The sequence below is a fragment of the Peromyscus californicus genome, unplaced genomic scaffold, assembly GCF_007827085.1.
Source record: "Peromyscus californicus insignis strain IS unplaced genomic scaffold, ASM782708v3 Scaffold_4__1_contigs__length_199733344, whole genome shotgun sequence".
NCBI lineage: Eukaryota > Metazoa > Chordata > Mammalia > Rodentia > Cricetidae > Peromyscus > Peromyscus californicus.
In genome coordinates this window covers 174,145,680-174,167,999 of record NW_026294562.1, presented here as the reverse complement: position 1 = coordinate 174,167,999, position 22,320 = coordinate 174,145,680, and the positions used below count along the sequence as shown (strand labels likewise).

At 49.9% G+C, this 22,320-nt stretch overlaps 1 protein-coding gene across 2 annotated transcripts; it reads left to right on the top strand.

The window, feature by feature from the left end:
* Positions 1-87: 87 nt before the first annotated feature.
* Pld3 (phospholipase D family member 3) lies at positions 88-22,306 on the top strand. 2 transcript variants are annotated; one of them, XM_052714416.1, is made up of 13 exons: positions 88-120; positions 8,596-8,655; positions 11,174-11,264; positions 11,379-11,453; positions 11,546-11,688; positions 12,097-12,280; positions 13,578-13,692; positions 13,769-13,896; positions 15,577-15,777; positions 19,016-19,155; positions 20,514-20,679; positions 21,613-21,712; positions 21,817-22,306. In XM_052714416.1, the coding sequence occupies exons 3-13, from the start codon at positions 11,238-11,240 to the stop codon at positions 22,002-22,004; spliced, it is 1,467 nt and encodes a 488-aa protein (XP_052570376.1). In that variant the 5' UTR covers positions 88-120; positions 8,596-8,655; positions 11,174-11,237; the 3' UTR covers positions 22,005-22,306. The 2 variants fall into 2 exon arrangements, with proteins under 2 accessions (XP_052570376.1, XP_052570375.1); XM_052714415.1 differs by lacking the exons at positions 88-120; positions 8,596-8,655 and adding an exon at positions 10,482-10,608.
* The last annotated feature ends 14 nt before the right edge of the window (positions 22,307-22,320 follow it).

Sequence of the window (22,320 nt, the reverse complement as noted above, 5' to 3'; positions counted from 1 at the left end):
ACGTGATGGCACGCAGCCTCCCGGGCTCCTCCTCTCCCCGGGGGTCTCGCCCGAGTGCGCCTGCGCACAGGTGGGCGGGAAGGCGGGGCTGGGTTCTGGAGTAGAAGCCGTGGAGTGCAGGTACTGTGCGATGCGGGGGGCGACGCCTCTGCCGCCTTCCCTGTGTCACCCTCTGGTCTATAATGCATCTTTCCTGTGTCGTCCTGTGCCCACTTAGGTGCCCCCATTCCTTCTCTTAAGTCAGATCCCACTTAAATCGTCACCACCACCCCCGTCTGTCGCCATGACCTTCCTTACATCGCCCCCCCTTTAGAAAATATTTTTTTATTGTTTAAAATTATTTGTGTATCTGTGACTGCAGTTGCCCGAGGAGATTAGAAGACGTCAGATTCCCTGAATTTGTAGTTACAGATGGTTGTGAGCCACCAGACCTGGGTACTGACTTTCTAACTCGGGTCCTCTGGAAGAGCAACAAGTGCTTTTAAGTGCTGAGCCACCTCCAGCCCATCACCCTTTTTACTCGTTTTCACTCCCCTTAAGCCCTGATTGGCCCTAGATTGCAGTTTTCTCTATTTATGTGACAGTGTCCCATTGTAACCCAAACTGGCCTGGATATTCACCAGACTGGCCTGGAATTTTTTTTTTTTTTTTTTTTGGTTTTTCGAGACAGGGTTTCTCTGTGTAGTTTTGGTGCCTGTCCTGGATCTTGCTCTGTAGACCAGGCTGACCTCGAACTCACAGAGATCCGCCAGGCTCTACCTCCCAGTGCTGGGATTAAAGGAATGCGCCACCACCGCCCAGCTCTGGCCTTGAAATTTTGATCCACTTGCTCAGGCTCCTGAGGGCAGGGATTACAGGCATGCTGAGCCCATCTCTATCACCATTGTCTAGTCACCCACACATCCCTTTTGTCATTTCTCCTTCACAAAACCCTCATTTGCCCTAAATCTCTTCATACCAATTATTACCATATTAACTGTCTCCATCTCTCCCCTAACACCAGTGGTCCTGACAGTTGCCCTCTGTATCTCATGACTTCAGCATTCCCCACAAGTAGCCAGCCACCCAGCCTTACAGCTTTCTCCTCCCACAGTGTGAAAGAATATGCTCTACATATTTCCACAGTGTGGTATTAAAGCCTAGGGTACGCCAGGGTCTCGATTTCACCCCTAAACTTGTGGATAACCCTGGCCACCAAATCATGCTTCTCCAACCCCTGCTTTCCCTTCTGTAAAATGCACACAGTGGCCAACAGGTTTGTGTGTCTATAAACCCAGTGCTTAGGAGGTAAAGAAAAGAATCAGGATTTCATGGTCATCCTCGGGTACATAACAAGTTTGAGGCCAACCTGGGCTACATGAGACTCCATCAAACAACAAAAGCACATAGAGATACTCATACCAGGGAGACGTGTGAAGAGTCTGAGCATCTGTTCTTTTGTTCAGTTGTTTGTTGAGTCTTGTCTAGCTTTAGGTGGGCTTTGAATTCCATGTGAAGCCAAAGATCCTCTTGCCTCTGCCTATAGGGACTGGCCAACATGCCCAGCCCTAATAACTCGTTCTTGTAACACTTGATTTACTGTGGCATTTGGGCTGATGTTGCCACTTTGTTACCGACCATGTCACCCTCATCCATGACTGTCATCACTATATTGCATGGTATGGGCCTGGGTAGATGGATCTGGGGGTAGCGCTTGGTGTGCATCAGGACCTGAGTTTGGATCCCTTGCTCTCAGGTCAAAAATCAGATGTGGTGGCACATATCTGCAATCCTAGATGGTTGTGAGCTACCAAGTGAGTATGGGAATTGAATCCAGGGCCTCTGGGAGAGTGGCCAGTACTATGCTAAGCCATGTTTCCAGCACCAAATTCTTCAGTCTTACTGGCCAACTAGCCTTGTCGAATCAGTGAGCCCCAAGTTCAGAGATACTGTCTCAAAAAATGAAAGATGAGTCAGGCATGGTGGCACATGCTTTTGATCCCAGCAGTCAGAGGCAGGGAGAGCTCTGAGTTCCAAGGCACCCTGACCTATACAACTATAGCAAGTTGTGGGCCAGCCAGAGCTACCAAGTAAGACCCTATCCACAATAATTGAATACTAATTCAATAATAATAATTATTACTAACATAGTGTATTGTGTATTAGTTATATATTATACAATTATAATTACATATAATATAGTTGTGTGTATTATATATTATTAATAATAATAATTCAAATAATAGGGGGCTGGAGAGATGGCTCAGTGGTTAAGAGCACTGGCTGCTATTCCAGAGGTCCTGAGTTCAATTCCCAGCAACCACATGGTGACTCACAACCATCTGTAATGAGATCTGGCTTGCAGGCAGAACACTGTATACATAATAAATAAATAAATCTTTAAAAAAAATAATTCAAATAATAATTGAAGAATAGAGGAAAACATTTGACATTGACCTCTGGCTTCCACACATGTAGACACACCATCCTCTCTTTCTCTCTCTCTCTCTCTCTCTCTCACACACACACACACACACACTGCACTCTCCCCTAGCCTGGCCTGCACTCATTGTCCTATAATGTCAGTGTGTCCCTTGACCCCATTCTGCCACCACAGCCACACCACCCTAGGATCGCCATGTTGCAGTGACCTCTGCAACTTCATAGTCATGGACCCAAAACGGCGGCCTGTGAACTATCAGCAAGCTTGCTTCTGTACTTAGCCTCTCTATTCCGTGCGACCCTCGTGCCCCACAGTGGGAGCAGGTCCTAGCGCTGTGGAACCTGAGGGGGGTCGGGTTTGTTGTTTAGATCTAGTTCTCCCTGGACTTCTAGAATGGGGGAGACTGCAAGCAGGACATGAAGCAGGACCTCCGCAGTGACCTCGGCATGGTGATACATGTTTTTAGTCCCAACACTAAGGAGACTAAAATGTCCAGAGTTCAACACCAGCTTGGTCTATGTAGGGAGTTCCAGGCTAGCCAAAACTATAGAGTGAGACCTTATCTCCAAACAAACAAAATTCAAACTTCTGTAGTGATGAGTCACCATGTGGAGAGGTAGCTTAGACTTGTCTTATGCAATGATGTTTTTGGGGGCGAGGGGAGTGGCGTTGAGATGTCTCATGTAGAATAGGCTGGCCTTGAACTTACTGTGTAATTGAGGAGAATGACCTTGAACTTCTGATCCTCCTGCCTCCAGTTTCCTAGTGCTGAGATTACAGATACATGCCAAACTTACAGGGTCTGGCTCAGGCATTATTCTATACTAATTAGCCATGTGAGTCTGGGGCTGGAACACACTGGCTCCATTACTCTTTGGTTTGGGTTTTTTCATTGTACTTTGAAACAGCATCTCACTATGGAGTCCTGGCTAGCCTGGAACTCTCTATGTAGACCAGTCTGGCCTGGAACTCTCAGAGATCTGTCTGCTTCTGCCTCCCAAATGCTAGGATTAAAGGTGTGTGCCACCACAAACAGCCTTCCTTGGTTGTGCTATTAGTAACTAAATAGCTGTCTGACCTAACACTGTGTATATTCCTTGCTCTGCCTAGGTTAACACATCTGCAGTATGGGGATGAAAACATAGGGTAAGCCAGGTGTGGTGACTCACACCTCTAATCTCAGCATTAGGAGGTTGAGGCAAGAAGATCAGAGTTCACTGTCATCTTTTGCTACATCGTGAGTTTGAGGTCAGCCTGGGCTATGTGAGACCCTTAAAATGCTAAAGAAAAAGAAAAGAAAAGAAAGTACAAGTTATCGGTTCAACATATTTCCTTAGGATTTGCTGTGTGCCCAACATTGTGCCAGGCACTGGGAACAGATGGAAAAGTGACCAGAACAGAACCCAAAGACTCCTTGATTTTATGGGGGTCTATAGTCTGGTTGGCATAAGGACAATAAGTAAATACGTAAGGAAAGTATTTGATAGGTTAGAAGGGGACACAGACTGCATGGTCATCTTGTAGTTTCAGAGCCTAGTATGATGTCAAGCACCTCTAACCCCTGCCAGCCCTTAGGAGATGGAGACAGGAGGATCTGGAGTTCAAGGTCATCCTCAGCTACATAGTAAGTCCCAGACCAGCCTGGGCTATATAGTGAGTTCCAGGACAGCCAGGGCTACATAGAGAGACCTTGTCAAAAAAAGTGTGTGCGTGTGTGTATGTCTCCATTGGGGTGATGCATACCTGAAATCCTAGCACTCTATAGACTGAGGCAGGAGGATCAAGAATTCTAGCCTGGCCTGAAGTATATAGACCCTGTCTCACTAAAACAAACAAACAAAAAAGCATGTAGTTTTTGTTGGTTTGAGGGGATTCTTGATTTTGTTTGTGCCTGGGGGGGGGTTGCATGTGTGTGTGTGGGTGTGTGTGTGTGTGTGTGTGTGTGTGTGTGTGTGTGTGTGTGTACATGCTCAGTGGGGGGTATTTGCAAATGTGTGCACATGCTCAGAGGCCACAGAAGGACATCACCTGTGGCCTCCTTCCTCACTATCTGCCTGGTTCTCTTGAGCCAAGGCCTCTCGCCCAGCAACTCTGCTCTCTTTGCCTCTCCAGTGCTAGGGTTACAGGTACCACACCTAGATTTTTATGTGGCTGCTGGGGATTCAGACACAGATCCTTAGGCTTGTACAGCTTACACACTTGCCCACGGACCCATCTCTCCAGTCTCTGGTTTTCATTTTGGTTTTTTCAGAAAAGGTCTCACTCTGTAATCCAGACTGGTCTGGAACTCATGATCCTCCTGCCTTAGCCTCCCAGGTGCTGGGATTACAGCATTTTGTACTGTTTCTAGAATAAAGCTCATCAATGGGTAGTCATTGAGTAGATTTAGTTTCATGACTAGATGGATGACCCACATACGTGGCATATGCTGCTGCTTCCGTGCCTAGGTGCTAGGTCACAGGGGTGACTACAGCAGCCTAGTCCTGGACCATAGGGCTCACAGCTCTGCAGGAGTAAGGGAGCCATCGGCAGGCAGGGGCAGCCCCTAGAGGTTGGAGCTAAGATACAGGAAGGCCAGGTAGAGAATTGGGGATAGGATGGGGAGGCATGGGGTAGGGGACCCAAAAGCTAAATGTGTAATCTCTTTCAAGGAACTGTGTGGCTCAGGTATGAAGGATGGTGAGCAAATAATCATTCAAAGATCATTCAAGGCCCTGGGGCTATAGGAAATAGCTGGGACTTTGTTCTGAGGACCTGAGGGAGCCACAGAGCTTTTGAACAGAAGAACAAATTCAGGCAGTTAGGGGATTGGAAGGTTGATGAAGAGTGGGATCCTGGGGAGGTGGCTGGAGTGGAAAGCCTGATGGATAAGGCCAGATCAAAGCTAGGACCAGATTCTCAGGGGCCCAAGTAGCTATACATGGGGTCTGGTGCAAGTCCCAGGACTGAAGGAAGAGGTGACAGGCTAAGAATTGAAGACATTGAAAACTAGATAGAAGGTGGTGGTGGTGGTGGTGGTGGTGGCGGCGGCGGCGGCGGCGGCGGCGGCGGCGGCGGCGGCGGCGGCGGCACACACCTTTAATTCCAGCACTTGGGAGGTAGAGGTAAGTGGATCTCTGAGAATAGGTCACCCTGGTCTGTAGAGTTGCAGGACAGCCAAGGCTAAACAGAGAAACCTTGTACAAAAACAAAAAAGAAAGCTAGGTAGAATGGTAAGATCAACTTCTCTGTCTTTTTTTTTGGTTTTATTGAGGTAAGGTCTCTCTCGAGTAGCCCACAGTATCCTTGAACTCACTGTTTAGCCAAAAGAAAAAGAAAGCCAGGCTGGAGAGGTGGCTCAGAGGTTAAGAGCACTGCTTGCTCTTCCAAAGGTCCTGAGTTCAATTCCCAGCAACTACATGGTGGCTCACAACCATCTGTAATGAGATCTTGTGGCCTCTTCTGGCCTGTAGAGATAAGTGCAGACAGAATACATACATACATGATAAAATAAATAAATCTTTTTTTTTTTTTTTTTTTGGTTTTTCGAGACAGGGTTTCTCTGTGTAGCTTTGCGCCTTTCCTGGAACTCGCTTTGGAGACCAGGCTGGCCTCGAACTCACAGAGATCCACCTGCCTCTACCTCCCGAGTGCTGGGATTAAAGGCGTGTGCCACCACCGCCCGGCCATAAATCTTAAAAAAAAAAAAAAAAAAGATTCCATGTGAATTGTAAATAGATTTTAAAAAAAAAAAGAAAAAAGGCGGCAGTGCACGCCTTTAATTCCAGCACTCGGGAGGCAGAGGCAGGTGGATCTCTGTGAGTTCGAGGCCAGTCTGGTCTCCAAAGCGAGTTCCAGGACAGGCGCAAAGCTACACAGAGAAACCCTGTCTCGAAAAACCAAAAAAAAAAAAGAAAGAAAAGACCCTGAACTCCTGATCATCCTTCTTCCACTTCCCAAGCGCTAGGATGACAGACATAAACCGTAGCACCTAACTAAGACACATTTTCCCTCTATTTTTTGAGACAGGATCTCATAAGGCCCAGGTGAGCCTTATACTCCTTCAACTCCTGATTCTCCTGCCTCCGCCTTCTAAATGCTGGGATTACAAGCATATGCCACCTCAATCAACACTGCCCTTGAAACAGGAACCTTGACACCTTTAATGCCAGCAAGGAACATCTCGAGTTTAAGACCAGCCTGGGTTATATGGTGAGATCCTGTCCCAAATTAAATAGAAAAGAAAAGACAAAAAGGAACAGATTTAGGAGTGATAGACGACCTGGAGTCATGGTGGGTGGAAGGTGGGGACACATAGGCCATGAAACTTGCAGAGCTGGAGTTCAGGGGACCTAGAGAACTTGGAGACAGGGATGCCGACTCAGAGAGGGGAACTGAAGCTGTAGTACTGACTAGTGGTCCACGGGGTCCAGACAGGTCCCTCTAGGACATGGTGAGAAGGTTTGTACCAGAGGGCAGTGGGGTGCCATAGAAAGGTGTTGAGCAGGAGTGGGATAGTTTAGAGTTTTGAGTTCTAGTTCAGAAGTACTTATCACTCGCGATGCTGTTCTGGACCTATGTAATTTGTTCCTCAGACCAAACACACACAATAAATAAATAAATAAATAAATAAGTGTAATTTTTTAATTAGAAAACATACAAACATACCTTTAATTCCAATGCTCAGGAGATGGAGGCAGGCAGATCTCTTTTGAGTCCCCGAACAATCTGATCTACATAGTGAACTCCAGGTCAGGCAGGGCTACCTAGTCAGACTTGGTCTCAAAAGACAAAACCAAAAAGAAATGCGGTGGGTGGCACTCCTGTGGTCCCGGCTGTGTGGAGGCAGAGGCAAGAGGATCAAGGCCAGCCTGGTCTGCACAGTGAGTTCCAGGGTAACCAGGGCTACCTAACAAGACTGGAGAGAGACCGAGAGAACGAATGAGAAGGAGCCAGAGCCAGGTGTAATCCCGACAACCTAGAAAGTAGAGATGGGCTTAATGGCCTTCTGAAAGCACAAGGCCCTGGCTTAATCCCTAGCACAAAAAAAGAAAGGAAGGGAAGAAAGAAAGAAAAGTTCAAGGACTACATAGTAGAGACACTGTCTCAAAGAGAATCAATGTAACCCAGTGGCGGCGGCGGTGGTGACGCACGCCTTTAATCCCAGCACTTGGGAGGCAGAGCCAGGCGGATCTCTGTCAGTTCGAGGCCAGCCTGGGCACAGAGTGAGTTCCAGGACAGGCTCTGAAGCTACCCAGAGAAACCCTGTCTCGAAAAAAAAAAAAAAATCAATGTACCTGGCACCTGGCATGGTAACACCTTTAATCCCAACACTCAGGAAGCAGAGATCTCTGTGAGTTCCAGGAGAGCCAGTGCTAGGTAGAGAGACCCTATCTCAAATGGAAAAGAAAAAAGAAGGATGGATGTGAGGCTCACAGGACGCAGCCACTTTTCCCAGGGTTCAAGTCTTGAGCCCAGAGCCTAGGGCTTGCCCATTTAACATTCATACATCCCTTAATCCCAGACATAAGATGATCCCTCAAAGTGAGAAATCCACAGAGTCTGCTTAAAGGGCAAAGGGATTTATTAAGAAAGGAAGACTCACAAGATAGAACAGAGGAATTGTCACAGGGTCCTGGAAAGGTAAGGCACGGTCCCACACTGTTCTTCCTCCTGAGACTGTGGCAGCATCCAAGTCCCACGAGGGAGCAGCGAAGAGAGCAACCTACAGCACCTCTTGTCTCAGGTCTTAAGGGTAGCCACGCCCCAGGGGCAGGTACTTCAATGTCACAGGTAGGTGGGACAGTTACCTGCTACATCTCTAGGGGTGGTGATTCAAAGTCATAGACAGAACACATATCCACTACAATACCTGCTTTGTAAATGAGGCCAGCTATGCTCAGAAAAGCCAAGACTGGCTGGGCGGTGGTGGCACATGGCTGAAACCCAGCATCTATCTCAAGAGCCCAGCCAGGGCTGGAGGCTAGGGTTCAGTTCCCAGCACCCACATGGCAGCTCATAACCATGTGTAACTCCATTTCCAAGGGATCTGATGCCTTCTTCAGGCCTCCTTGGGCAGACACCAGGCATATATATGGTACACAGACACACATGTAGACCACACCTATACACATAAAATAAATAAATTGTTTTTGAAAAAAGCCCAGCCAGTTTTGCTTCCTCTTTGTCTGCAGATTGTGGTGTCACACTTGAACAGACAGGACCACAGGCCAAGGACTGTGGACAGGAAGAAGGTACGTTTCCTGGCTGAGGTGCACCCCATATATAAAAGGAAACTGAGCAGGAGGATCAGCTGGGTTGATTGTGCTGGGGCCTTGGGAATGCCTGCATACAGGTGGCATAGGCCATGGAGGAATGCCAGCTTCTGACTGCCATACTCTTGTTATGACCTGCCCCCCAGGGTGGGTCTGACTCTTGCTCCATCTGAGTCCACCGATCTCTGGAGCCTAGGGATGGGGAGAGGGAACACTTCAGTTTCTACAGGAATTATGAGCATTTGGGCTGGCAGGATGGCTCAGTGAATAAAGGCTTTTGTCAGTGAGCCTGATTGGCTGAATTCAGTCGGCTGGTCCTACTGGCAAATAGGGAACTGACTCTTGCAGGATACCCTCTGACCTCCACATGAGTGTCACGGCATACACAGAATAAATGTAATAAAAAAATTTTTTAAAAGAAATTAAAAATAGCATTTAAAATGATTTAACAATTAGTTGTTTGATATAGGGTCTGTATAGCCCATGCTGGCCTCAAATTTCAGCAGTCCTCTTGCCTCAAACTAGAGAGTGCTAGAATGACAAGTGTGCGCCACCATGTCCTGCTAAATTAATTTTTTAAAAAGATTTATTTATGCCAGGTGGTGGTGGCGAATGCCTTTAATGCCAGAATTCAGGAGGCAGGGGCAGGGGGATCTCTGTGCATTCCAGGACAGCCAGGGCTACACGGAGAAACTCTGTCTCAAAAAAAAAAAATTATTTATATGCATGTGTGTCTATATGTCATGACCATAAAGAAGCATTGGCTTCCCTGGAGATGGAGTTACCTGTGTGAGCTGCTCCTGTTGGGGCTGAGAACCCAACTCAGGTCCTCTGTAAAGCAGGGCTTCTTTCTCACTGCTGGCCCGTCTCTCCAACTGGCTTTATTTTTCCTGGAGATCAGGTCTGTCTTAAACTCTCTTTGTAGCTAAGTTCATGACCTTCGACTCCTGGTGAATCCTGCTTGCACCTCCCAGGTGCTAGGATGACAGACTGGTGCCTTCACACCCCATTTCCGACTTTGTATTCTTCAATAAAATCGGCTTTCTCATCAAAGCCTTCAGAAATCATCAAAGTCAAACCTTCACTTCTCCTCCCTTCCCCCGCCCTGTAGTTCACCCACTCCAAGGCTGCTATCTTCTGCTTCTGTGGGCTCTTCCCCACAGCCTCAGAGAACCTTGGCACTTGCCCTTGCTTGCTGGTTTTTGGAGCCTGGTTTTTCTTTCCTTTCTTTTCTTTTCTTTTCCTTTTTTTTTTTTTAGACTTTTTTTTTAGGCTTAAAAAAAATTTTTTTTTTTAAATCCTGCTTGGATAGAATGTGGGATCCAGAAAGCTTTTTTTTTTTTTTTTAAATCTCTAAAAATATCAATTGACTTAAAAGAAATACCGTCGTCCCAACAGACTACCCGAAAACCTCTGTGGCCATCAGCATCCGTTCTCCCATCCCATTGCGTGGACTGTCTTCTACTGAGCTTACCCTTCTCTTTGAGTTAACATTATTCAACCTTGAACTCCCCATTTTATCTTATGAGCGTCTTCAAGATTAATCTTGTTTTTCACTAGGTGCCCATGGTACAAAAATTTACATTTGTAGATCAGAAAAAGGGTGAGAATTCCTTTTTCTCTGACTTTTCGGTCTCTCTCGGGGTATGGTGGGACATGGGTGGCGCGAGGCGAAACTCACCCCCCAGCCAACCCTGTGCTCTCCACCCCACCCCACCCCACCCCGCCCCCGCAAGCTAGACCAGGTTGCTGGGGACCGCCCCCTTCCCTGTTCCCCGCAGCGGGGAAAGCGGGCTGTTGCACGCACTGCGCAGACTCCCCGCTGCAGTGGGCGTGATCCGCGGAGGCCCCGCCTCCTCCCGCCCGCCCCTACTCAGCTGCTTCAGCAGAAGCTGGGGCCCCACCGAGGTAGCTGCCGCCGCCGCCGCCAGAGTAAGGCTGGGGTCGTATTAGGGAGGGGGGCTGGGGTGTGGGGAACGGGAGGCCGCGATGGCCCTGGGCTGTGAGGTGTCTGGTCAAGTAGGTCTACCTGGGAATAGGCAGACCTGGAACATTCCGGGAGCCACCCCAAGGCTGAGAAGAACCAGGCTCAAAGATTCGGGGCTCCACGGGCCCCCAACTAGAAATGTCTTTTTGGAATTACCTAGATTCGAGCTCAGCAGGGAACAAAAAGGGGTGCTGATGGGGAACAACGCGGGTGCTAAAGACCGACGACAAGCTGGAGGCTTTGAAAGGCGGCAGGATGATGGCACCAGAGAGAAGAAAAAAAAAAAAAAGAAAAGAAAGACAGAGGCCTTGGACCTTCAGGGATTTCAACATCCCTGCTGACCAGTGACCAGCTTCCTCCTTTTGGGGTGATGGGCACAGGGCCAAGGGCCCCCGTGATCTTCGGATAGAGGGTTTTAGTGGATCTCATAAGCCCAAGAGCATCCACTTTCTGCGATGTCCCTGAAAGCTCAGACCGTCCCACACAGCGCCTGCTTTTTGTTTTCCCCAGTTTCCAGTCCCTGACACACTCACCTTGCCGCCTCGGCTCTGCAGTCTCCCAGCTGCCGGGCAATATGAAGCCTAAACTGATGTACCAAGAGGTAGGAGGATGGGATGCCTAGCGGGGAGGGGCTGGGTGTTTTAAAGGGTAGGAGACCCTGGACCAAACCACCCTATGACTCCCACTTCCCCACCACCCCTTCTGGATCCCACAGCTGAAGGTCCCTGTTGAAGAGCCTGCGGGAGAACTGCCAGTGAATGAAATCGAAGCATGGAAGGCAGCGGAGAAGGTAGGAGTAAGTTGCTCCCCTTGAACTTTCTCAGAGACTGTTGGGGTGACCAGCCTTGTGTAGGCTGACAGCTCCCTTCCCCTCCCCCACAGAAAGCCCGCTGGGTCCTGCTGGTCCTTATCCTGGCAGTGGTGGGCTTCGGTGCCCTGATGACTCAGCTGTTTCTATGGGAATACGGGGACTTGCATCTATTTGGACCCAACCAGCGCCCAGCCCCCTGCTATGACCCCTGCGAGTAAGTGGAAGGGGAGCTGGATGGTGGATGGGAGGGGTCCTGCCAGCCCAGGGACACTTAAGCCTGCAAGAGCACCACGCGCTTTGGTGCACCATGCGCTGTGATGAGGGGGTTGTGTGTGCCCACGTCCATGCCCACTCACCCCTCCCTTGCTGTTTCCATGGCAGCCACAGCGTCATCATCCTTTATACAGGTCTGTGAACACATGGGCAGCATCTCTCATCTACATCTGTGGATACACACATATCCCTCCCACACCTCTAGATAAACCAGACACACACACACACACACACACACACACACACACACACACCCCAGACTTCCATCCATATCTGGGGACCAGCAGAGCCTTTCCCAACCTATCATCTCTGGCCCTCTATGGCTGACAGCTGTCCTCCATCCCTTCAGAGCGGTGCTGGTGGAGAGCATTCCTGAGGGTCTGGAGTTCCCCAATGCCACCACGAGCAACCCCTCCACTAGCCAGGCCTGGTTGGGGCTCCTTGCCGGTGCTCACAGCAGCCTGGACATCGCATCCTTCTACTGGACCCTCACCAACAATGACACCCACACGCAAGAGCCCTCTGCCCAGCAGGTACCCAAAACCTCCCTTCCCACCCAGCCCTCTCCCACCTCCTATCTACCAACTAGCTGTGGGAATGGTCGCAATGGAGAGGGAGTGGGAGGGACTTCCTGCCACCCTGGAGACAGGTGGGAGAGTCTTACAAGCTAACTGTACACAGGTGTTTAGTCACAGCTGTCTTCAGACAACCTTCTGAACTAAGAGTGGTGTTTTTGTGTCTTGATTATCTGGAGGCCTCTGAATGTCAAGGAGTGACTTTGGTTATGATGGATTAGGCTTGCAGATGTCACCCTGAATCCATCACACAAAGAAGGAACAAGTTCTAGCCCAGCCCAAGCCAGGCTGCCACCTCCCTTGCAGTGTGTGACCTTAGGCAGGTCCTTTCTCCTCCCATATCGTATCTGAAAATTGCAAACAGCATACTGCTCCTCTGCTGAGCTCCTGTAAGGATGCAACCTGTGCAAATTTAGTCCAGTGCCTGGTACAGACTCAGCCCTTTCTGAGTGTTTACTGTTAAGATATGATTGTTATAGTCTGGGCAGTGGTGGTACACACCTTTAATCCCAGCACTCAGGAGGCAGGGGCAGGTGGATTTCTGTGAGTTCGAGGCCAGCTTGGTCTTCAGAGCGTGATCCAGGACAGCCAGGGCTCCACAGAAAGAAACCCTGTCTCGCAACCCACCCCCCTCAAAAAAAAAAAAAAAAAAAAAAAAAAAAAAAAAGACATGGTTGTTAAGCCTGGCATGAGAGTGCTGGTCTGGAATCCCAACACTTTGGAAGCTGGGCCTTGTGATGTGGGCTGATAGTCCCAGCTACTCAGAGGCTGACCCAGGAGAACCTCAAGTGTAAGTCCTGCTGCAGCTTCGAATCAAGTTTGTGGTCAGCCCGAGGAACTTAAGGAGACTCTGTGTTCAATAATTTTAGTTAAATAGAAAAGTGAGGGGGCTGGAGGGATAGCTCAGCAGTTAAGAGCACTGGCTGTTTTTACAGAGGTCCTGAGTTCAATTCCCAGCAACCACATGGTGGCTCCCAACCATCTGTAATGACAACTGGCGCCCTCTTCTGGCCTGCAGGCAGAACACTGTATGCAAAATAAATAAATTTTAAAAAAAAGTGAGGGCTGGTAGGATAGCTCAGCAGGTAGCTCAGCTAGCCACACAGACCTCACAACCTGAGTTCAATCCCATATTGTAATCTGTGAATCCTGCAATGTAAGGTTTAAGTAAAGCCTGTTCATTCTTATGGGGGAAACTGTGAGGGCGATATTGGAGCACTGGCTGGCCCAGCCCCTCAGCAGCTGTCTCCCACAGGGTGAAGAGGTTCTCCAGCAGCTCCAGGCTCTGGCACCCCGGGGTGTAAAGGTTCGCATCGCTGTGAGCAAACCCAATGGACCTCTGGCTGATCTGCAGTCCCTGCTCCAGAGTGGTGAGCTAGCAACAGCACGGGTGGCGGGCCTGGGGCCGCCCAAGCTGGCCCCTGACTGCTGCCCCTGTGGTCACAGGTGCCCAGGTCCGCATGGTGGACATGCAGAAGCTGACCCATGGCGTCCTGCACACCAAGTTCTGGGTGGTGGATCAGACCCACTTTTACCTGGGCAGTGCCAACATGGACTGGCGCTCGCTGACCCAGGTCTGTGCGTACTCTGCCTGCCTTCACTGTCTCCTCCTGGTCCTCCCTACACAGCCTGTGGTCCAGCCCTCCACTGCCTTGTTCCTGCAGTGGTTTAGGGTTTGCTCTGAGTCCTGTTGGCAGCTGCCAGGACACAGAGCACCGGAGGTCCTGTCCACTGTCCTGGCCTTCACTGTACATTCCTTGTGTGTGTTTGAAGCCCATCTCTGAACTGGGGGACTCTGGGAACATGGGGGTAACAGGTAGGTTTCCTGGATGTGCAATTCAATGTGGAGCCTGGCCTGTCACCAGGTAGCCACAGCGTAAAGAGCTCAGGGCCAGGATGGGGAAGCAGCAGAGGCTGGGGTGAGTTGAGATGGTGGGGGGCACAGGCAGTGTCAGGGTGGCATGGGGTGCAGGCAGAGGGTCATGGGTGGGGGTGGGTATAAGCAAAGATCAGGTACAAAATGGGGGACCAGGCAGAGGATCCAACATGGGATGGAGATACAGAGGGTCAGGGCAAGATGGGGGTGTTGGCAGATAGAGGGTCGAGGGAGATGGCGTGGAGATGAAAGCGGGTGGGAGGAAGCACGGGCAGGAGCATGGGGGTGAGGTTGGAAGGTGGCAAGGGCAGGGTGGCCAAGGATAGAAGGGGGAAGTCGAGGCAGAGGATCTAGGGTGGAATGAGGCGGCACAGGCAGAGCTCAAGGTTGGAATAGGGGGAACACAGTGGACTGACTGTAGCAGTCTGAAGCAGACATCGGACCCAACCTGGGGTCTTAGGGAAGGGTCCCCAAAGAAACATAGCTAATCTGCCTGAAGCATCAGCAGGGACCAGCACAAGAGGGGCTGACTCAGGCAGGAATGTGTAGGAGAGAGAACAGACATGACTCTAATTCACCCCAGCAAATACTTCCCCAGACTCCTAGTCTCAACAGCTATGCAGGGACACGCTGAAGACAAAGTATTCCTATGTGCCTATCTTCCCTCCCAGTGGAAGCCTATTGAGAGCCCAGGGGAATGCTGGCACAGTCTGGGGAGACAACACCTGAGTCAGCTGGAGCTGGCTGGCATAGGGCAGAAGCCACAGGCTTGCAAAATTTCGGGAAACACGCAGCTTATAGGACCTAGTGCTTCAGGCCTGTCATCCAAGATCCTTGGGAGTCTGAGGCAGGATGATTGAAAGTTCAGGACCAGCCAGGATAACTTAGTGAGACCTTGTCTCAAAAAGTTTGTTTGTTTTTTTTTAAAGGGCAGGGGATGGACCACAGTGGTAAAGAACCTGTCTAGAATCCCTGAGTGAGGGGCTGGGATGTGGCTTAGTGGTAGAACCCCTGCCTAGAATCCCTGCAGTGAGGGGCTGGGGTGTGACTCAGTGGTAAAGCCCTTGCCTAGAATCCCCCAGTGAGGGGCTGGGGTATGACTCAGTGGTAGAGTCCCTGCCTATCGTGTGTAAGGCCCTAGTTCCAATACCCAGTGCCACAAGAAAATAAAAACCCTGGAACTTTGCAATAACTGAATGTTTCTTCAAAACATAAGTCAAGTTTATAGCTATATATTTAAGTTCTAGGATGTTGGTTTTCAGAGTGGAGGTTTTAGGTACAGGAAAAGATTGAGAGGCATTAGCTAAGGCAGCAGACAGGACATGTCATCTGTGAGTACCAGGCCAGCATTCCCAGGCTCAGCATTGCTCTCCCACAGGTCAAGGAACTGGGAGTGGTCATGTACAACTGCAGCTGCCTCGCTCGAGACCTGACCAAGATTTTTGAGGCCTACTGGTTCCTAGGCCAGGCCGGTAGCTCCATCCCTTCAACCTGGCCACGGCCCTTTGACACCCGCTACAATCAAGAGACACCAATGGAGATCTGCCTCAATGGCACCCCAGCTCTGGCCTACCTGGCAGTAAGTTGGGGAAAATGGGTCCTCACATGCTTCTGGCCACACATCATCACTTGCAGCCTCCATCTAGACCTGCCTGGTGATTGTTGGGGAGGGAGGTCTGGATTTCACCCTTGGTCACTCTGCTTTGTCAAAAGCTTCGGCTGTGTCTCAAGCTCCCTTAGCCCTGGATTCATCTGGAAAATGGATGTCCTGGCATTTCCACCGTGTGTGAGGTACACATGGGCTTGGAGCCCAAGCCCTTGATGATGTCTAAATCAGCCACAGGTAGCTCTTTCCATTGGTTCATTTATGCAGCCCACGCTGACCTTGAACTGTATACCTGAGGACGGCCTTGAACAACTTTGGGTGGGGGGGTTGTTTTCTGAGACAGAGTCTCACTGTATAGCACTCACTGGCTAGCCTGGAACTCACAGAGATCTGTCTGCCTTTGCCTTCTGAGTGCTGAACTTGAAACATGGGCCATCACAGCCAGCCTTCCTTTTTTCTTTCTGTCTTTTTGGTTTTTCGAGACAGGGTTTCTCTGTGTAGTTTTGGTTTCTGTCCTGGATCTCGCTCTGCAGACCAGGCTGGCCTCGAACTCGCACAAAGATCCACCTGGCTCTGCCTCCCGAGTGCTGGGATTAAAGGTGTGCAACACCACCACCCGGCTTTTTTTTTTTTTTAGTGCTAGAAATGGAACCCAGGACCCCACACATGCTAGCAGAAGGTCTACCACTGGGCTACATCCCAGCTCTTTCCATTTAAATAAATTAAAACTAGACACAAGCTGAGGGGACGGCTCAGTGGCTAAGTGTTTGCCGTACAAGCCTAAGGACCTGAGTTCAGATCCCTACACCAGACACAGCAGCATCTGTATTCCCAGCCCTGGGGAGGCAGAGTTGGGGAGTTCTCTGCCCAGCCACCTATCCAGATCTTTAAGTTCTGGTTCAATGCAAGATCCTGTGTCAGAAATAAGGTGGTGCCAGGCATGGCGGTGCACACTTTTAATCCCAGCACTCAGGAGGCAGAAGCAGGAGGATCTCTGTGAGTTCTAGACCAGTCTGACCTACCTAGTGGCCAGGCCAGTCAGGGCTACATAGTGAGACCCTGTCTCATTGTTTTAAAAAAAAAAAAAAAAGTAGAGGATGATTAAGGAAGATAACCACTGAGACAGGGTTTCTCTGTGTAGCCCTGGCTGTCCTGTCTGTAGACCAGGCTAGCCTTGAACTCACAGAGATCCCCCTGCCTTTGCCTCCCGGGTACTGGGATTAAAGGTATGCACCACCACCTCCCAACTATTATTTTTCAAAAATACTTTATTTAATATGTGTGCATGTGTATATATGTACACGTGAGTGAGGGTGCCCGTGGAGGCCAGAGACATTGGCTTTCCCTGAAGCTGAAGTTACAGAGGTTTGTAAGCTGTCCCGTGTGGGTGCTGCGAGCTGAACCCCAATCCTCTGCAAGAACAAGGCACACACTCTTAACCATTGAGCCACAGCCTCCCTACCCTCCCCCCCCTTTTTTTTTGGGTTTCTGGAGGCAAGATCAAATAATTCTATAACTCAGGCTACCCTGGAACTCCCTCCTTAGCTGAGGCTAGCCCTGAATTCTGACACTCCCGCTTCTACTTCCCAAACATCAGCATTACAAGAGTGCCCACATCTGTTTCTTTTGGAACAGGTCTGTGTAGCCCAAACGTACACCCATCTCTTGATCCTCCTGCCTCAGCCTCCTGAATGACGGATTGTAGGCAGATTTGCCACCGTCTGTGCTGACTCTTCGTGGGACAGTTATTGAGCACGATAGACAAAACGCTACTGATTTTGCTAGTGCCACGTTTTTTCAGCTGAGGAAGGCCACTCGGGGCTTTCTGTATTTGCCCCGATAGTCTTCCATAGAGATGAACACTTCCTTCTTCCACGGCCACTTCTATTTTTAGAGTTGCAATTTCCTCGGGACCGGAGCAAAGGGCCTGTTGTGACCCCTGACACATGCGGAATTGCCTGGTCAGGGTTGGATGTGACAGAATAGATCTCCAAATCAGTTGCCTGGAGGTGTCACTAAAACTCTGTCCCTAGCCAGTTGAACTTGTACCTGCCTGTAATTCTAGCACCCAAGAAGAGTGGAGGCAGGAGGATCAGGAGTTCAAAGTTATTCTGGTGGGCTGGAGAGATGGCTCAGAGGTTAAGAATACTGCCTGCTCTTCCAGAGGTTCAATTCCCAGCAACCACATGGTGCCTCACAACCATCTGTAATGAGATCTGATGCTCTCTTCAGGCCTGCAGGCATACATGCAGACAGAACACTATATACGTAATAAATAAATCTTAAAAAAAAAAAAAGTTATTCTGGCTACATAGTAAATTACAGACCAATTGGACTGCATGAGATCCTATCCCCAATAAACCAACTAACTAACCAACCAACAAAAAAATAAAATAACGGGGGCTGGAGAGATGGCTCAGAGGTTAAGAGCACTGGCTGCTCTTCCAAAGGTCCCAAGTTCAATTCCCAACAACCACATGGTGGCTCACGACCATCTGTAATGAGATCTGGCTCCCTCTTCTGGCCTGTAGGGATACATGCAGGCAGAACACTGTATACATAATAAATAAATGAATCTTTAAAAAATAAAATAAAATAACAAAATCATAAGGAGCTAGGGAAATAGATCAGTGTACCACTTGCTGTAGAAGCATGAGGACCTGAGTTCAGATCCCCAGAACTCAAAAAAAAAAAAAAAAACCTGGCATAGTAATGCACATCTATAATCCCAGCACCTCTGTAGGTATGGTGGCGAAGAGACTCTGCCTCAAACAAAATGGGAGACGAGGACCAACGCGTGAGAGTGTCCTCTGACTTCCACTCACACAGTACGGCACATGCATTCACATATATAATACACACATACATGTATACATCCACTGAAAAAAGAACTTGCATTTGAAGCAAGTCTCCAAGTAACAAAGTGGCGTTATTGCTGCTGGATCAGGAACCATCCAAGAGTATGAATTCTGGAACCCAGCACTTCACTCTCAGCCGCACTGATTGGCCGTGTGACCTTAAACAAGTAGCTTACCCTTTCAGAGCCTGTTTCCTCACCTGAAAAACAAATGGTAATTCTCCTTCCTCTCATGGAGACTGTTTTTTAGTGAGCTCCATAGCACCCGGTTCATTGTGAGTGTTCCGAACTTGGGGTCCACTGTGATGCTGCCTCCAGCAGGACACAGGTATTGACTGTCCCCTCACCCCCCAGAGTGCACCCCCACCACTGTGTCCGAGTGGCCGCACTCCAGACCTGAAGGCTCTGCTCAACGTGGTAGACAGTGCCCGGAGCTTCATCTACATTGCAGTTATGAACTACCTGCCCACCATGGAGTTCTCCCATCCACGCAGGTACTCTGGGTTGGGGAGGGCTCAGGATGGGAAACTTCTGTGAGAGGAGGGCTAAGGGGACTCCAAGAGCAAGCAGGAGGCCCAGGCAGGAGAGCAGATACAAGGGAGAATATGGAGGCAAGGGCCATATCTCAGTGACAGAGCTCTCATTTAACATGCTAGAGGTCCCAGGCTCACCCCTAGTGTCACCAAGAAGGGGTGGGGCAGGGGGTGATTGAATGTGGGGTCAGAAGATAAGATGGAGCTGGGAAGAAGACTCAGTGGGTAAAGTGCTTGCCAAGCAAGCGAGAGGACCCGTTTGGATCCTCAAATAAAAGGCATGCATGACAGCATGCATCTTTTACCCCAGCATGGGGACAGAGACAGGTGGATCCCAAAGGCTCGCTGGCCAGCTACCCTAGCTGAACTGGGGTGATCCACATTCAGCAAGAGACCCTGTCTAAAAAAGTAAGGTGGATTGGGACTGGAGAGATCACTCACCAGTTAAGAACACTTGCTCAATTCAGTTCCCAGCACCTACCTTGTTCCAGACATCCATGTCAAGTGGCTCACAATTGCCTGTAATCCAGTGAACACACACACACACACACACACTCAGGAGATGAGAGGAGATTGGGCATGGTGGTGCACGTCTGTAAGCCCATTCTTTGGAAGAAAGACTGAGGTGGGAGGATGGAGACCAGCCTTGGTTACAGAGTGCAACTGTCTCAAAACAAAAGATGGGAGGATGAGTTTTGGGGTACCCAAATGGTAACCAGGAACAGGAGGTGAGGAATATGAGAATGTAGAAAGAGAGCTTGGGAGCCCCAAAGCCCCAAAGCTGTAGGTAAAGTCTGTAGCTAAAACTGCCTCTTCTAGGGTGGTACACATAAAATAAAACTGAATACATCTTTTGAAGCTGGAGAGACGGCTCAGCAGGAAGAGCACTTGCTTTTTCAGAGGACCCGAGTTTGGTTCCCAGCACCCATGTCAAGTGGCTCACAACCATTTAACTCCAGCCCCAGGTGATCTGATGCTTTCGTCTTCTGTGGACTTTGGTACTCACAGGCTCACATCTACATGCAGACACAGCTACACATAGTTAAAGCAATATTAAATCATTTAAAAAAACCAATAGGTACATATTTTTAAAAATTAAAAAGAAAAAAGCCAGGGTGGTAGTGGTGGCACACGCCTTTAATCCCAGTACTCAGGAGGCAGAAGCAGGTGAATCTGAGCTCAAGGCCAGCCTGGTCTGCAGAGTGAGTTCCAGGACAGCCAGGGCTACACAGAGAAACCCTGTCTACAAGACCAAAAACAAACAAAGAAAAAACTTTAAAAAAAAGATCTGCCTCCTCCTCTCCTCTGCTGCACCTCAGGTTCTGGCCAGCCATTGATGATGGCCTGCGACGGGCCGCCTACGAACGAGGTGTCAAAGTGCGCTTGCTCATCAGCTGCTGGGGGCACTCGGAGCCGTCCATGCGCTCCTTCCTTCTCTCCCTGGCTGCTCTTCGTGACAACCACACCCACTCTGACATCCAGGTGGTAAGAACCCAGCCCTTTTCCACTGCACGGTCCTGGGGACGCAAGTGTCATGACAAGGATGACCCAGAGTGGACAGCCATGCGAGGGAAGCTATGAACCATGGCTGGCTGGGATTTGGGGAGTGCGGAGGGAGGTCCGTCATTGAGGTGGGGAGTCTCAGGGAGAGGGGCAGGGGTGCGTGAAGCTGACACACAGAAACCACTCGCTATATACTGGTAAAGAAAGACTTTGTGAGGGGCTGTGGCTTTGGGTCAGTCTCTAGGACCTCCTAAGCCAGAGGTGAGCCCACACTTATAATCCCAGCACCTAGCAGGTAGAGGTAAGAGAATCAGAAGTTCAAGGTCATCCTTGACTATACAATAAATTCAGGCCAGCCTGGGAAATGTAGTGAGGCCTGGTCTAAAAACCAGGTGCAGAGGACGAGGAGGAATGACAGTCTGTGGAAACGGAGAGATGGCTCTCTGGCTAAGAGCACTTGCTGCTCTTCCAAAGGACCAAATTTTGGCTCCCAGCACCCCGTGTCTGGCAGCTCATAATAGCCTCTAACTCTAGCTCCAGGGAATCTCATGTCCTCCTCTGGCCTATGGGCACCAGCACACACACTCACACACATAAACTTAAAAATCTTTAAGACAGAAAGGAGAGAGACAGAGGCAAGACAGACTTTCTCTAGAAAAAGGGACATCGGATATGGGGCTTCACGGGGGAATACAAGCCACGGTAGGTCTCTCCCCACCCCTACCCTACCTTAGCTGGTGTTTACTGAGGACCAGCTGTACTGGGCCCTATTTGGGTCCAAGGATCCACCCTACCCCAGGGAAGCAGCCCGGTGCCTTTTGAGACAGCGCTGACATGTCTGCTCTGCCGTCCCAAAGCTGCGCACAGCTCCCCAGCTTGCACCCGAGCTTCTCCATGTCCTCCCCTCCCCTGCAGAAACTGTTTGTGGTCCCTGCGGATGAAGCCCAGGCTCGAATACCCTACGCCCGTGTCAACCACAACAAGTACATGGTGACTGAACGTGCTACATACATTGGTGAGTGCCCTGGCTCAGTACCATGGGCATATCAAAGAAAAGGAGGTCCTGGGCACTAGCTCCCAGCCACCCCATCAGACCCTTACTCTACCCCTTGTCCTCAGGAACCTCCAACTGGTCTGGGAGCTACTTCACAGAGACAGCGGGCACCTCCCTGCTGGTGACGCAGAATGGGCATGGTGGCTTGCGCAGCCAGCTGGAGGCTGTTTTCCTGAGAGACTGGGAATCCCCATACAGCCATGATCTCGACACCTCTGCTAACAGCGTGGGCAATGCCTGTCGCCTGCTTTGAGGCCCAGCCCAATGGATAGGCCAAAGCCTTCCAGGCCCCCCTGGACTCAACTCTGGGTCCTGGTTTTTGTCCCCATGCCCTCGCTTCTGTCTGCCTCATTGTGGCTCCACAGTCTCCCTACTGTGCTCCTGTGGCTACCTCCACCTCCACTGGCCTGACACTCTGGCCTCTGTGGACCTAGCAGAGCTGGGGGAGGATCAGGCCCCAAAGTAGTGGGGGTGCATGCTGGGCCCGGACCTTTGGCCCACCCCCACAAAGGGGCCAAGAGTATAATAAGTAAATAATTGTCTGTACAGCCTGTACGTAACTGAGTGGT